Raw genomic sequence first — 15,155 nt, 5'->3', positions numbered from 1 at the left:
TTTTTTTGGAGAGGTTTTTGCTATAGGGCATGTGCACTTGCCAGAGAGACAGAGAGAAACACAGAGACAGAAAGCGAGAAATCACCCCCCAGGGGAGATGGCCACGCCACAATCCCTTCTCCTCCATTCTCCTCCTGGGATCCTGGGCACGCACGCACATGTGCCCAGCATGAGTTTAAGCCATCAGGTCCAGGACTAGAAATGCGGTTGACTACATGGAAATTCAGCGACATAGCCATAATGCTAACTGCTGGTCCCCACCCCTCAGATTTTTAAAACCTGCTTTTCTCGGTACCAAATGTCCTCAAGTCCAACAGTTACAATGTCAAATAATTAATTGTTGCCAAGCAGAGTGGATAATGTGGCATGAGGGGCATTTGGTATTCCTTGTGCCTCTGCTGTGTGCAGGGCCTGTGTTGTCACGGGGTGGCTGCAGCAGGCTGCCTGGGAGACTCAGAGCTGGGGAAGTGGGGAGAAGGGGCAAAGGAGGAGTTGGGGTTTCCTACAGATTTTGGCACTCTTGCCAAGAGTTTCAGTTCTCCAAGGTGAGCTTTTTCTCTGAATGATTTCTAGGTACCACTGGTATTTTGTCACTTAACCTGGGCACTTTCAGAAAACCATAACTGTTTGCAAAACGTACCCCATGTTCTTTTGCTAAAGTGAATATGCATGCTGATAGGTCCAAGTGGGTGAGTCCTCTGGAGGAGGAGGATGCGAATGCTGCAGAAGGCAGGATCCTGGAGAGCTGCCCTAGCACAGCGGCTGATGGGAGAGACTTCCCGTCCACGGGGTCAGTTTGTTGGAATTCTACAGAGGCTTTTCCCCCAAACAGGGCCATCGCTAGAATGATAGGGCTAGGGGGTTGGAGGGAGGAGGAGGGAAACAGCCAGCTCTTTGAAGACCTCAGAGCCCCTTCAGGGGCTGCAATAGATTTTAAAAATAAAACTTGCAGAAACCCATTGCTACCCAGCTGCTTTCACTGTGTCCTGCAGGCTTTCCGGAGCCATGAAGGTCTCATGGCAAAACCACATAACTGTATGTCAGGCACGTCCAGTGATTCTGTACCTGATGGTGGGAGTTTTGGGGAGCAGGGAGGTAGAATAATGTGTGGCTGGAGAAAAGAAAAGTCAGTATTTTCTAGATGAATGTCGACTGATTACTCCAAAGGTATAGTTAAAAATTAATTTCTATAAGGAGTAGTCAGAAAAATTTTGATGAAATAGTTGGAAGGTTGCCTAAAACTTTTTCTTAAAAATAATCTTAAGCAGGGGCCAGCAGGTGGCACGGTGATTAAGGCTCTGGACACTCCCATGTGGCTAACCACAGTTCAAGTTCCAGACCTGGTGGCTTGGTTTCTCACTTCTTCTCTGTCTGTCTGTCTGTCTCTCACTGGTCAAATTTGAATGAATGAATGAGTAAACAAAATTGAATAATTATTTTTAAAAATAATCTTAAGCAAATTAAAAATGCCCATGACTTTATATATACCTTTTTTCCTGATGCTATCAATAATCTATCTTCTGTAATTGTGACTTATTTTGTTTTTAATTACCAAAGGGCATGTGCACTCACCAGAGGGAGACGAAGGAGGGGAGAGAGAAAGCACCCCCTAATGGGGCACGGTCATGCCACAATCCCTTCTCTTCCATTTTTGCATCCTGATTGATTTCTTTATCATATTTACTTTTTTCAAATTACATTTGTTAGTTGCCACACCAGTTTCTATGTGACCACCAGGATGTGTGAGTCAAGCTCTAGATATGAAGGTTTATTTTTTCTGGAGATATTTACTTCTGTAATGGTTATTAATACTTCCTGATGGCAATATGAGAGGTCTCTCTCTCTCTCTCTCTTTTTTTTTTTTTTGAGAGATTTTTGCTATAGAGTGCATGTGCTCACTGGAGAGACAGACAGAAAGCAAAAAATCACCCCCCCAGAGGGGATAGCCATGTCACAATCCCTTCTCCATTCTCCTCTTGGGATTTTGGACATGCACATACATGTGCCCAGCATGAGTTTCAAGCTTCCAGGTCTGGGACTCGAACTGCAGTTGGCCATGTGAGACTCCAATGCCTTAATCTCTATACTACCTACTGGCCCCAGAAGATCTCATTTTAATATGTATCTCAGCTAGGGCTGGTTGACTGAAAATAATGGAATGGTAGTCCTATAAGAACACATTTGGTGAACAGAAGGGAAATGTGGTTCAATACACATTTTTGCCTAAATAATATTTTTCTAGAGCTCTACTCTAAGGGTTTAGAGGAAATGCCCTGTCTTCTCTATATAAAGAAAATTCTGGGGCCAGCAGGTGGTATGGTAGTTAAGACACTAGACTCCCACATGGCCAACTGTGGTTCAAGTCCTGGACCTGGTGACTTTTTCTCACTCTCTTTCTCTCCCTCTCTCTCTTTTTCTCTCTCTCATGAGTGCATGTGCCTGACAGCAAATTAAAATAATAATAACAATGATTACTAAAAGTAATTTTTAACACCTTGTTATAGTCAAAAGATATAGAAGGTAAAATTTGAGATTAAAAATAAGACACTTTTTACTGTTTTTTGATGGTTGCCTGAAGTTTTGTTCCTTAAATTTCTAAATAAATTTTTGTAGGGATGAGGGGAAGTGTGTAGAAGGAATTCTGGAAATCTTCGATCCATAGCCAACTGCTGGTCCCTCTTTTCAGGATTTTTAAGCACATACGCACATGTGCCTGATGAGTTTCAAGCTTCCAGGCCTGGGACTCGAACTGCAGTTGGCCATGTGAGACTCCAATGCCTTAATCTCTATACTACCTACTGGCCCCAGAAGATCTCATTTTAATATGTATCTCAGCTAGGGCTGGTTGACTGAAAATAATGGAATGGTAGTCCTATAAGAACACATTTGGTGAACAGAAGGGAAATGTGGTTCAATACACATTTTTGCCTAAATAATATTTTTCTAGAGCTCTACTCTAAGGGTTTAGAGGAAATGCCCTGTCTTCTCTATATAAAGAAAATTCTGGGGCCAGCAGGTGGTATGGTAGTTAAGACACTAGACTCCCACATGGCCAACTGTGGTTCAAGTCCTGGACCTGGTGACTTTTTCTCACTCTCTTTCTCTCCCTCTCTCTCTTTTTCTCTCTCTCATGAGTGCATGTGCCTGACAGCAAATTAAAATAATAATAACAATGATTACTAAAAGTAATTTTTAACACCTTGTTATAGTCAAAAGATATAGAAGGTAAAATTTGAGATTAAAAATAAGACACTTTTTACTGTTTTTTGATGGTTGCCTGAAGTTTTGTTCCTTAAATTTCTAAATAAATTTTTGTAGGGATGAGGGGAAGTGTGTAGAAGGAATTCTGGAAATCTTCGATATGCTTCTGGCAACGACTTCAAGGTTTCGAGAGTTGAAACTCCAACACAAAGAGTATCTCTGTGTCAAGGCCATGATCCTCCTCAACTCCAGTAAGTAGCCACACAGCCGGGCTGTGGTTTACCGGGGAGAGATGCTGTTTCAGAGCTGGTGTGGTGTTAAGAATACTGACTCTCTACTGTCTATCAAAGGGCTTCCTTCTGACGTCTCCATTTTATTTTTGTAGATATTTAAACTGTAGTTAACTTTCAATGATTTTAATATTAATTGTTTATTTGGTAAATTAATGACAGTTAATTTAAAAAGCCAGCTGCTGGAAAAGAAAAAAAATGAACTTTAAAATGTTTCCCTTTCTACCTGTTTTCAATACTTATATGGACATTTAATATGGTTGGCATGCATTTGCATTTACTATTTTGGGTTCCACTTTTTTTTTTTTTTAGAGGTTTTCGCTATAGGGTGTGTGCGCTCGCCAGACAGACAGAGACATAGAGACAGAAAGCAAGAAATCACCCCCCAGGGGGAATGGCCATGCCGCAATCCCTTCTCCATTCTCCTCCCAGGATCTTGGGCATGCATGCACATGAGCCTGGCGTGAGTTTTAAGCCACCGGGTCCAGGACGTGAACCTCAGTCGACCACGTGGGAGTCCAGCGACATAGCCATTATGCTAACTGCTGGTTCCCACTATTTTGGGTTCCACTTGTACAGATTCACTCATCCATTCAGTAAAGACTCTTAAGATACAGTCTTGTCCTCAAATAGCTGATAGTATAGGAGAGAAAGAAAACAAATCATTCAAAACAATTATCTCGGTGCCTGTTTAGTTTGTTTTTCTGTTGCTAATAACAGAATACTTGAGTCTGGGTGATTTATGAAGAATAGAGGTTTATTTAGTTCTGGCTTTTCGAGGGCCAATGGCTACACCTGGTGAGGGTCTTCTTATTGGTGGCGACTCTGCAGAGTTCCTGGGAAGTACAGGGCATCACGTGGAGACAGAGACACAGAGAGCTTGCGTCTGTTTCCATGTGTCTCTGGTGTGGGGTCAGTCCTTCTCATAAGATCCCACCAGGATTCAGTTAGAGGGAGCTCCACCTGATCGTATCTAATTCTAATCTACTCCCAAAGACTCTGCCTTTTAATCCCGTAGTCAAATTAGGTGTCCGTCTTTTCATACCATTGAATAACAACCAATTTTCAACACGTGAATTTGGGCGGGACACCTAGCCATAGCAGTGCTTTAATAAAGCGTATACAGAGTGCGATGGGAAAACAGGCAGGATGTCGGAGTCGTGGAAGAAGGATACGGTATTTGAATGGGTCTTCAGGAAGGAGCAGCGGGGAGTGGATGAGGCTGCAAAGTGCAGCACTGAAGATGATTGATTTTGAATTGTTGCTTTGGGCCCTGAGCAGCCGTGGAAAAGATTCAGGCAGGGGAGTGTCATCCCAGATATGCGTTATAGGAAGGTTGCTCTGGCTTTCATGTGGAGGACGGCATGGGGCTAGGGAGAGACCTGGGGTCCGTTAGAGACATTGGACTGGACTTGAGGGAAATGTAGGAGGCAGAAGTAGAAATGGGGAAGGTGTCTCCTGTAAGTAGATATTTTAACTTTGCTGCATTTTCTTATTTATATACATAATAGTTGGTTATTATAAATATTCAAACAAAAGAAAAATGCAAAGGGAGCGGAACAGCGGCTCAGTGGCAAAACATAATGCCTCTGCAAGGTGGACCCATGTGGGAAGGTTACAGGTTCATGTCCGGAGACCTCCCTAGTGTGCTGGGTATGTACGTGCCCATGATATATTAGAGGTGCTGTCTCTCTCTCTTCTGCTTATGGAATAAATAAATGACCTTTTAAAAAAAGAAAAATATACAAGGAAGAAAATAAAAATTCCCAGAGTACCTCCAACCCCTGGTGAGATAACAGCTATAACTTTGGTTACCATTCGTTAATATGCTCTCTGTCTCTGTCCTTTCCCTTTCTAGAGAGACAGAGAGAACTACATATGCACACAGGGCTCCTATATATAATTTTGCATGAATAGTTTAGGGTCTTACATTTAAAATGATGGATACTTTGAAAGACACTTGCTTTGGTCTTATTTTTTGCTTGACCCTTGACTCTTCTGCCCAATACTCTGTAAGTAATTTTAACAGCCAGAGGGTAGGTAGACTTCATATCTTCTCTCTTCATCTCATAGTCATTTAAAATAATACAGTACCTCAGTATACATGCAGACAGGCATTTACTTTTTTCATTAAAAAAAATCGGAACACTGTATACACTCACTTCTTTGTATGTGTTTTTTTTTTTTTTTTTACTTTTCAGAATGTTATGACATCCCTTCAGGTCAGATAGGTGAGGTCTAACTCAAACTTATTTTTCCCCTAAGAATTACTTATTTAACTTTATTTATTATCGTTTTAAAATTTGCTATAGGGCATGTGCTCTGACCAGAAGTTGGGAAGGTAGTAAGAAAGCAAGCCTCCAGATCCAGGACTCGAATTGATTTTTTTTTCTTTTTAATTTCCAAATTGTTAAAGATAGCTACTTTTGTAAAATATAATAAACAGGAACTATTAGAAAGATAAAAGTACAGGGACCAGCAAGGGGTGTGGTAGCTAAAGTGCTGGACACTCACACATGGCCGACCATGGTTCAAGTCCCAGATCTGATGACTTGTTCTCTCTCTTTCTCTCTCTCTAGTCAAATTAAAATAAATGAATTAAGTAAAAATTAAATAAATAATTTTTTTAAAAGAAAGATAAAAATACAAAACACAAGTCCTGGTTTATTATCATTAGTTATTGTACCCAATAAATTTAAAATTACACTGACAGTTGTTATAAATATTTTCAAATGCTTACACTCAATTCCTACTCATTTCTTGGTAAACTGTTGCAGAGCATATTCGCCCTAGAGAGAACACAGAATGTTTTCCAGGAGATGGTAGGGGCTAGGGTAAAGAGTGGGGTTAGGCCTTGAAGGAGCAGGGCAAGAAGAAGTGAAAAATGAATCCGAAGGTCCAGTCAAGGTAGCATAGGGCATGTGCACTGGCCAGAGAGAGAGAGAGAAAGGGAAAGTGAGAGCTCACCCATCCCACCATCCACCCCTCCTCCTGGGAAGATGGCCACACCACAGTCTCTTTTTCTTCATCCTCTTCTCAGGATCTTGGGCATGCACACACATGCGTGCATCACTAGCATGATTTTCAAGCAGGCTGGTCTGTAACTCGAATTGTGGTCAGCCATGTGGGGTTCACCACCTGCTGCCCCACGTCACCATTTATTGTTACTCTTCACCTTTTACAAGCTAGTATGGGGACCCAACTTACATCAACTTACATATAGAAAACGTACAGCCAGGACACTTGAAATTGATCATAAGAGAAAATAAAAGTTTCCAGGCCTTCTTTTCTAATCTGTCTATGGGCATTAACTCAACTGTGTTGTGACATTTCTCTTTGTCAAGGAAGGATTTGCTTGAAAAGTCTGTTTCCATCCTGGCAATGGAGGATCGTCAAATGGCACACTGTGGGGCCTCTCTTAGTTCAGAAATTATTTAGAACTCTTTTCTCCACAGCAAAGTGCTCCTTGGAAAGCAGTTTGCTTGTTGTTACAACACTTTGTGGTATAAAGCCTTCTGTTTGGCAATGCTCCTTACAGTCATTTTAGCCTCCGGATCATCATATTGTGTTGTTGTCGAAGCTAGAAGCAGCATCTGTGCAAATGGGGGAAGAAGGCTACAGTGTTTCTCCCGCAGGCCCCACAGAACTGCCACATTAAGAGAATCTCAGAAGGCAGTGGATGGGCTGCAGTTATCACTGTGGCAGTAAATGAGTAAAATTTGTTTACAGTAAATCCAAATTTACTGTACCGCACTTTTTATTGTTATTTTAAAGCATATTCATTCTACTCATAAAAAGCAAAGAAAAAAGTTTACTATAAAACAGTATGTCATGGCCAGCAGGTGGCATGGTGGCCAAGATGCTGGGTTCCTACATGGCCAGTCGTGCTTGGAAACTTGGACCCAGGGGGCCAACAGGTGGTCTGATGGTTAGAGTGCTGAAATTCTCACATGGCTGATCACAGTTCAAGTCCTGGACCTGGTGGCTTGCTTTCTCTCTTGCTTTCTCTTGCTTGCTCTCTCTTGCTTGCTCTCTCTCTCTCTGGCAAAACTCATGTGAAAAAATAATTAATTATTTAAAAAAGAAAGAAGAAAAGGAAGGAAGGAAACTTGGACCCAGCACCTTAAAAATTACACTGGGTCTCTGTGTGTATGTGCCCAAAATCCCAAGAAGAGAATGGAGGAGAAGGGATTGCGTAATGGTCGTACCTTCTGAAGGGTGATTTCTCACTTTCCCTTTGTCTCTCTCTCTCTTTGGAGAGTGCACATGCCCTATAGCAAAAAATATTTTTTTAAATAAAATTTTAAAAATTTAATAAATAAACTGAAAGCAGAAACAAAGGATGCTGTGTTACACTGACAGCAGCCTCATATATCTCATGTTTAGGCTTTTATTGATGGCATAATTTTCTCTTGGGCCATTTTATGCATTGTGGTCCCTTCAGTGGGATAAGATGTGGAGGCAGAGGACAATGATACCGGTGATCCTGACCCTGTGTAAGGCCTAGGCTAATGTGTGTGTTTGTGTCTCAGTTTCTAACAAAAGTGTTTAAAAAGGCAAAATATTTTTAAATACAAAAAGGTTTATAGGATAAGAATATGAAGAGGGACCAGAAGATGACATAATGGTTCCATCTCTGGACTCCCATGTAGTCAACCGTAGTAGTTCAAGTCTCAGACCTGGCAACTTAACTTATGCCAGGCACCCGTGTGTGCATGCCCAAAATCCCAAGAGGGGAGTGAAGGAGAAGGGATCGCGGTGTAGCCATCCTCCTACAGGGCTGATTTCTCACTTTCTGTCTCTCCAGCAAATGTACATGCCCTATAGCAAAAATCTCCTTAAAAAAAAAAAATTAGAGGGAACCAGCAGTTAGCGTAATGGCTATGTCGCTGGACTCCCACGTAGTCGACCGCGGTTCACGTCCTGGACCCGGTGGCTTAAAACTCACGCCGGGTGCGTGTGCGTGCGTGCCCAAGATCCCGAGAGGAGAATGGAGGAGAAGGGATTGCGGCGTGACCATCCCCCCTGGGGGGTGATTTCTCGCTTTCTGTCTCTCTCTCTCTGTCTGTCTGGCGAGCGCACGCGCCCTACAGTGAAAATCTCTCCAAAAAAAAAAAAATTAGAGTAAGAATACGAAGAAAGAAAACGTTTTTGCACAGCTGTACAATGTGTGTGTTTTAAACTAAGTGCTACACTGTAAGTCAAAAAATGTTTTTAAATTTAAAGTTTGTAATTTTTTTTCTGCATTAGTGTAGCCTAAGTGTACAGTGTTTGTAGTGTACAGAACTGTACTGTGATGCCTGAGGCCTTCACAGACACTCACCACTCCCTCACTGACTCACACAGAGCAACTCTGGTCCTGCGAGCTCCAGTCACACTATAGTGTACTGTTTGGAAATCAATTATGCCATAGTTTTACTAGACCTTTTCTGGGTTTAGATATGCAGATACCATTGTGTTAGAGTTGCCCACAGTATTTAATACAGTAACGTGCCGTATGGGGATACTTTTCGAGATAACGTGTTCTTGGGTGATCTTGTCACTGGGCAAACATCGTAGTGTGTACTTACACCAACCCGGATGGTACAGCCTCCTGAACACCTAGGCTTTCTGACATACTCCATGGGGCCGCTGTCATGGATGCAGTCTGCTGACCAGACTGTCATTACGTGGTGCATGACTACGTGGATACGAGGGGATTCGGTGTGGGAATTGGCTCCAGTGGTTATGGAGGCTGAGTAGTCCGCCTACAAGCTGGACAACCGGGGAAGTCGGTCACATGGCTCAGCCTAAGTCCAAAGGCCTGAGAAACAGATGAGCTGATAGTGTAACTCAGTCTGAGGCTAAAGGCCTCAGAAACTGGGAGGTCACTGGTGCAAGGCCCACAGTCTGAAGACCAGAGAACCAGGAGTTAGGATGTCTGGGGGCAAGAGAAGATGGGTCCCAGATCCAGGAGAGGGAGAGGGTGGAGGAAGGGGAGAGGACGGAGGGGGGAGGAGAAGAGAAGGAGTGAGGGAGGAAGAGAGCCAATGATTGAATGAGTATATGAATTAGAGAGGATGAATTCACATTTCCTCTCCTGCTTTGTCCTGTGAGCCCTGAGGGTGGATCTTCCTTACTCAGTTTGTTGATATAAATGCCTGTCTCTTCTGGAAACATCCTCACAGGCCCATAAACAGTGCTTTACTATCTGTTTGGTTATTCCTTATTCCAGTCAAGGTGGCATCTAAAATTAAGCATCAGGAGTAACCTCGGGTTACCCAAAGAGAGACCAGTGATCTTCCTAAGTGATGAGACAGCGTTGTGACCCTGGGACAGCCGCGGCAGCTGGGACTTGCAGAGAGAGCGCAGGAGAGGAGAAAGCTGAGCTCAGAGAGAACTGTGGAGATCTACACAGGGTCCTCTTCACATCTTCAGCTGTGCACCAATCTGCCCAGGCTTATGAAGATACTGAGGACAGGGGAGAAACACCAGAAAGGAGCGGGCAAAGCAATCCCTAAGTTTACAGAGGCACCTGTGGGGCAAACAATGAAACATACTAGATATTGGGTAAAGTACTCGGAAGAACATTGCCTCAGTAACGGGGTAAAATTAGCGCTAGACTGGAAGCCAGCAGATGATGTAGTGGTTTCATCACTGGACTCCCACATGGCTGACTGTGGGTTCACGTCCCCGACCTGGCGGCTTGAAACTCACTGGGCACATGTACATTTGTGCCCAAGATCCTGGGAGGAAAATGGTAGAGAAGGGATTGCAGTGTGGGCATCCTCCCTGGGGTGTGATTTGTCACTTTCCCCTCACTGTCTCTGTCTCTTCCTCTGTGACCACATGGGCCCTAAGTCAAAAATCTCAACCAGAAAAAAAAAAAAAAGGCTATTATGATCCTACCAGAGAAAATTTAAAAGTGACCGTGAAAGATGCGACTATTGATAAATAATCTAACTACCTTCCAAGGCAAAGCTCCAGGGTAAAGTACTATCTAGTACCCAACAAGGTAAAATTCACAACGAAAATGAAAAATTTCCAAAATTAATAAAAACTGTAAACATGCAGAACCAAGGGGCTGGCAGGTGGTGTGGTGGTTAAGGGTGCTGGACTCCCACATGGCCAACCACAGTTCAAGTCCTGGACCTAGTGGCTTGCTTTCTCACTTTCTCTCTCTCTGGTCAAATTGAAATAAAGTTAAATAAAATAATTCTTAAAAACAACAATAACAAAAAACATACAGGTCCAAGAAGCTCAATGAAACCCAAGCACAAGCAACATGAAGAAAACTACCAAGGTACCCTATTGTCACAATGCCTACAACCAATTATAAAGATAAAAATTTTAAAAGCAGCCAAAGAAAGAACATATTTCAAAGACAAGGATAATAGCACATTTCTTTTCTGAAGTATATGTCAAAAAGGCAGAGGAATAGCATCTTTAAAGTTCTTCAAGGAAAACTGTCACTGTAGAATGCTTACACAATATGTCTTTAAAAAATGTAGGCAAAATAAAAATATTTTTAGACAAACAAAACCAGAATTCGTTACTGTAAGATCCACACTGTAAGAAATCTGAGTGGTTTCCAGCCCTGGGCATGGTGGCACAGACAGGGGCACTTCTGCGTGGTGCTGGAGGCCATGTGGGAAGGCTCTGGGTTGGCAGCCTGGGTCTCCCTGAGCATGCTGGGTGCACACACTGACCCTGATGTCTGCAAGGCTGTGGAGAGGATCGTGGTGTGAAGACCTTGTTAAAGGTGCTTCTCTCCCTCCGACTCCGTGAAGGAAACAAACTTAAATATATATGTACTAATGAAAGTCCTTCAAGCACAAGAAAAGTATATCAAATAGAAATATAGATCTAAGCTAAGGGATAAAAAGCACTTGCAAATGGTAACAATAAGGATAGCATAATACATTTTTTCTTATTATTAGGGGGTTTTTTTTTTTTTTTTAAGGTTTTTGTTATAGGGTACATGTGCTCACTGGATAGATGGGAGAAATCACCCCCCAGGGAAGATGGGCACATTGCCATCCCGTCTCCTCCAGTCTCCTCTTGGGATTTCAGGCATGCACATACATGCGCCTGGTATGATTTTTAAGCCTCCAGGTCTGGGACTTGAACCGTGGTTGGCCACACAGGAGTCCAGCACCTAACTTTCAGGGGTACCCTTGACAGGGTTTCATCACACCATAATTATCTTTTCTCAGCTCTTAGCTCATCGGGATCTTGGGTACATGTGCACACATACACACGCCTGGCCTATTGCGGGTCATCCAGGCTAAGGACTTAAACTTGCAGCTGTGAAGATGTGGCTTTCAGCACTGCGGTTCAGTGCACTGTGTACTGTGCCACCGGAGCTAAGCCACAGACTCCTTATTTTGGTTGGACATTTAAAAACTCCTCTCAATAATTGACAGGGAGAAAATCAATAAGTATAGAGAATAATATCATCAATCAACTTGACCTAATTGGCATTTATAGAACCCTCTAGCAGCAGAATACACATTCTTTTCAAGTATTCATGGAATATTTACCAAGACAGACCACATTATGGGCCATAAAAAAATTTCAATAAACTTAACAGAATTTAAGCAATACAAAGTATTTTCTTTGACACAATGGAAGTACGTTTGAAATCAGTAATAGAAAGATCTTGGAAAATTTGCAAGTATTTGAAAAGCAACCTATCTTTAACGTACAGATAACAGGAAAAAATTGAAAGTAAAATTAGAAAGTGCTTTTCAGTGAATTGAAAATGAAAACACAACATCACGAAATTTGTGGGCTGCAGCTAAAAACAATAATTTGAGAGAAATATATAGCAATCAAGACCCATATTTTAAAAAAAAGGTGCAAGGTGGGACTAGCAGATGGTGTAATGGTTATGTCACTGGACCCCCACATAGTTGACCATGATTCAAATCCTGGACCTGGCAGCTTGAAACTCACGCTGGGTGTGTGTGTGCCCAAAATACCAAGAGGAAAAATGGAGGAGAAGGGATTGTGGTGTGGCCATCCCCCCTGGGGGGGGTGATTTCTCATTCTCTGTCTCTCTGTCTCTAGTGAGTGCACATGCCCTATAGCAAAAATCTCTCTTAGAAAAAAAAGGTTTAAGGTCTCAAAAATTAATGAGTTCCATTTTCAAGCTTAAAAACTGAGAAAAGAAGGGAACCAGCAGTTAGCGTAATGGCTATGTCGCTGGACTCCCACGTAGTCGACCGCGGTTTGTGTCCCGGACCCGGTGGCTTAAAACTCACGCCGGGCGCGTGTGCGTGCGTGCCCAAGGTCCCGAGAGGAGAATGGAGGAGAAGGGATTGCGGCGTGACCATCCCCCCTGGGGGGTGATTTCTCGCTTTCTGTCTCTATGTCTCTCTCTGTCTGTCTGGCGAGCGCACGCGCCCTACAGTGAAAATCTCTCAAAAAACTGAGAAAAGAAGAACATACAAAAGCCCAAGTTAAACAAGAGAAAGGAAATGATATAGAGTGGAAATCAATAGAATAGAAAAAAGGAAAACAATAGATGAAGATCAAGGAAATCAACAGCTGATGTTTAGTTTGTTTTTTTATTGGTCAGTCATTATATTTATTGTAGCCTAGTTCTTTTTTAAATTTTTTATTTATTTACATTCATTCACTGTACATCATTACAGTATACAAAATGAGATTTTCCATTCAGAATACACTGTATATTGGCTCAGTCAAGGATATTACCATACATATTATCACCAACAAATAATTTTCCACTTGTTTCTTCTATATTTTGTTCCCCCAACCCCCTTGATTCCCTACCTCAGACCCTCTGCCATTTCCTACCCTCCTCCCACACTATCTCCCTGGTACCTTCTACCCTCCTCCCACACTGTCTCCCTGGTAACCACAGTTGTTTTCCTTTTTCTTTTTTACTTTATTAAAATACGGAGTTACTTCACACGTATATTTTTGTCTTGTGTCCTATTATAACATTCCATACATACTTAAAACCAAGCAAAGGGTGGAGTTCCATCTTTAAAAACTAAACAGCCATTTTGGACAACACATTCTTGGCAATAGAACCTGGATAGCATTTATCAAACACGATAGGGAAAGTTCTCACTCTGCATTATAAAAAGGACAGCCAGATATCAATTGTTACAGAAATGAAAAAAGATGGAAAATTTAAACAAATTGTTTGAACTATTTTCTTAAAGAGACTTCCTCCACTGCCAGAGACCTTGAATAGTCTGCTGGTCAGTCATCTAGAAGCAATTCTTCATGTAACTGATAAACTTGACTTCCACGTTGGGAAGAGAACCACCTTTTTCTATACTTGCTAGCATTTTTTGCTTTAATGTCTTCTACAGAAATAGGTGCTTTTGGTGTTCAGGAGTTTTTCCCTGTTTTTTTGAGTGATTCTTGACCTTTTGATCTTGGAGTTGATGGTTTTGAATCTTTTCCATTTTGGTTTGAATTTTGAGCATTTTTGCCAGGGGTATCTCGTACAGTTTTATTCACTGGAGCTTTTTCTTCTGTTTCCTCATCTTCAAAATCATCATCATTGTCATCATCTTCATCAGCAGCAAGTTTTACTTTTTTTTTTGTGGAACCTCATGACCACTTCCAGGGGCAGATTGCTTTCTAGATTTACTTAAGAGTTTCATGTTCTCTTCCTCTTCTGACTCTGCTTCCTCCTCCACAGCTACTAAGTGCTGTCCACTAATATGTACAGGCCCTGAACCACACTTCAACCTTAAGACCACAGGTGGTGTTATTTTTAAGTCCCTAAGGGAAACTGTTGGCTGTACAGACATCTTCAGTGTTGCCAGTGTTAGTTGTTTTCTGTACCTTTATTTTTTCACATTTTATTGATTCACTAAAGATCTTAGTTAATTTTAAAAATTTCAATAGCAAGCACAGCTGATATATACGTATCTATGAACAGATGTTTGACTTTAGGCATAAACCTCAGTGAGTAAGTGAACATACTATAAAGTAGCACCTAGCTGGGACTCTATTGCTTACTGCAGTCATTAAATAGGTATTTTTAAGGCATTTTTTTAATTTCAAGAAAAACAGTTTTAGTTTTAATAGATTAAAATAAAAAAAAATTAAGAGAAATTTGTGTAAGACTTAAAGCCTGGAAAAAGGTTGGGATTCAGTTCAAATAGTAGGTAGATGAATTTATCATCAGTTCAAGAGAAGACAAAAATCCTTAAATCTGGAAATCAAAGCATTGAAAAAAAAACCCAGTAAAGTTTTAGTCTGAAGTCAAAAAATTCTTTTTCAGGACCAGCAGTTAGCGTAATGGCTATGTCACTGAACTCCCACGTAGTCAACCTCAGTTCGAGTTCTGGACCCTGTGGCTTAAACTCACTCCGGGCACATGTGTATGCGTGCCCAAGATCCCGAGAGGAGAATGGAGGAGAAGGGATTGCGGTGTGGCTATCTCCCCGGGGGGTGATTTCTCGCTTTCTGTCTCTCTGTCTCTCTCTTTCTGGCGAGCACACGCATCCTATAGCCCCCCCCCCAAAGTTATTTCACCAGTTCAATCTCATGTAACTAATCTCTCTTCTATTGAATTTGCAGTGTTGCTGCTGTCTGATCTTTCTGTTTAAATTCTGGAAGTTAACATTTAACTCTGGACTTGTCCCTACCATTAGGCTGGCCATTTTCTTGGTTATTTTTCTGTACTCTTATTTC

General features: G+C 41.8%; 1 protein-coding gene across 1 annotated transcript in view; it reads left to right on the top strand.

The window, feature by feature from the left end:
- The window catches only part of ESR2 (estrogen receptor 2), an 82,093-nt gene that overhangs the window by 54,682 nt on the left and 12,256 nt on the right, over nt 1-15,155 (top strand). The window contains exon 7 of the mRNA XM_027768343.1: nt 3,319-3,452. Within this exon, the coding sequence (XP_027624144.1) occupies nt 3,319-3,452 (134 nt within the window). The remainder of the gene's footprint in view (nt 1-3,318; nt 3,453-15,155) is intronic.

The sequence above is a fragment of the Tupaia chinensis genome, unplaced genomic scaffold (assembly GCF_000334495.1).
Source record: "Tupaia chinensis unplaced genomic scaffold, TupChi_1.0 Scaffold000075_1, whole genome shotgun sequence".
Taxonomy (NCBI): domain Eukaryota; kingdom Metazoa; phylum Chordata; class Mammalia; order Scandentia; family Tupaiidae; genus Tupaia; species Tupaia belangeri.
Note: the sequence above shows the minus strand (reverse complement) of the source record. Positions and strands in the feature narration are given on the sequence as shown.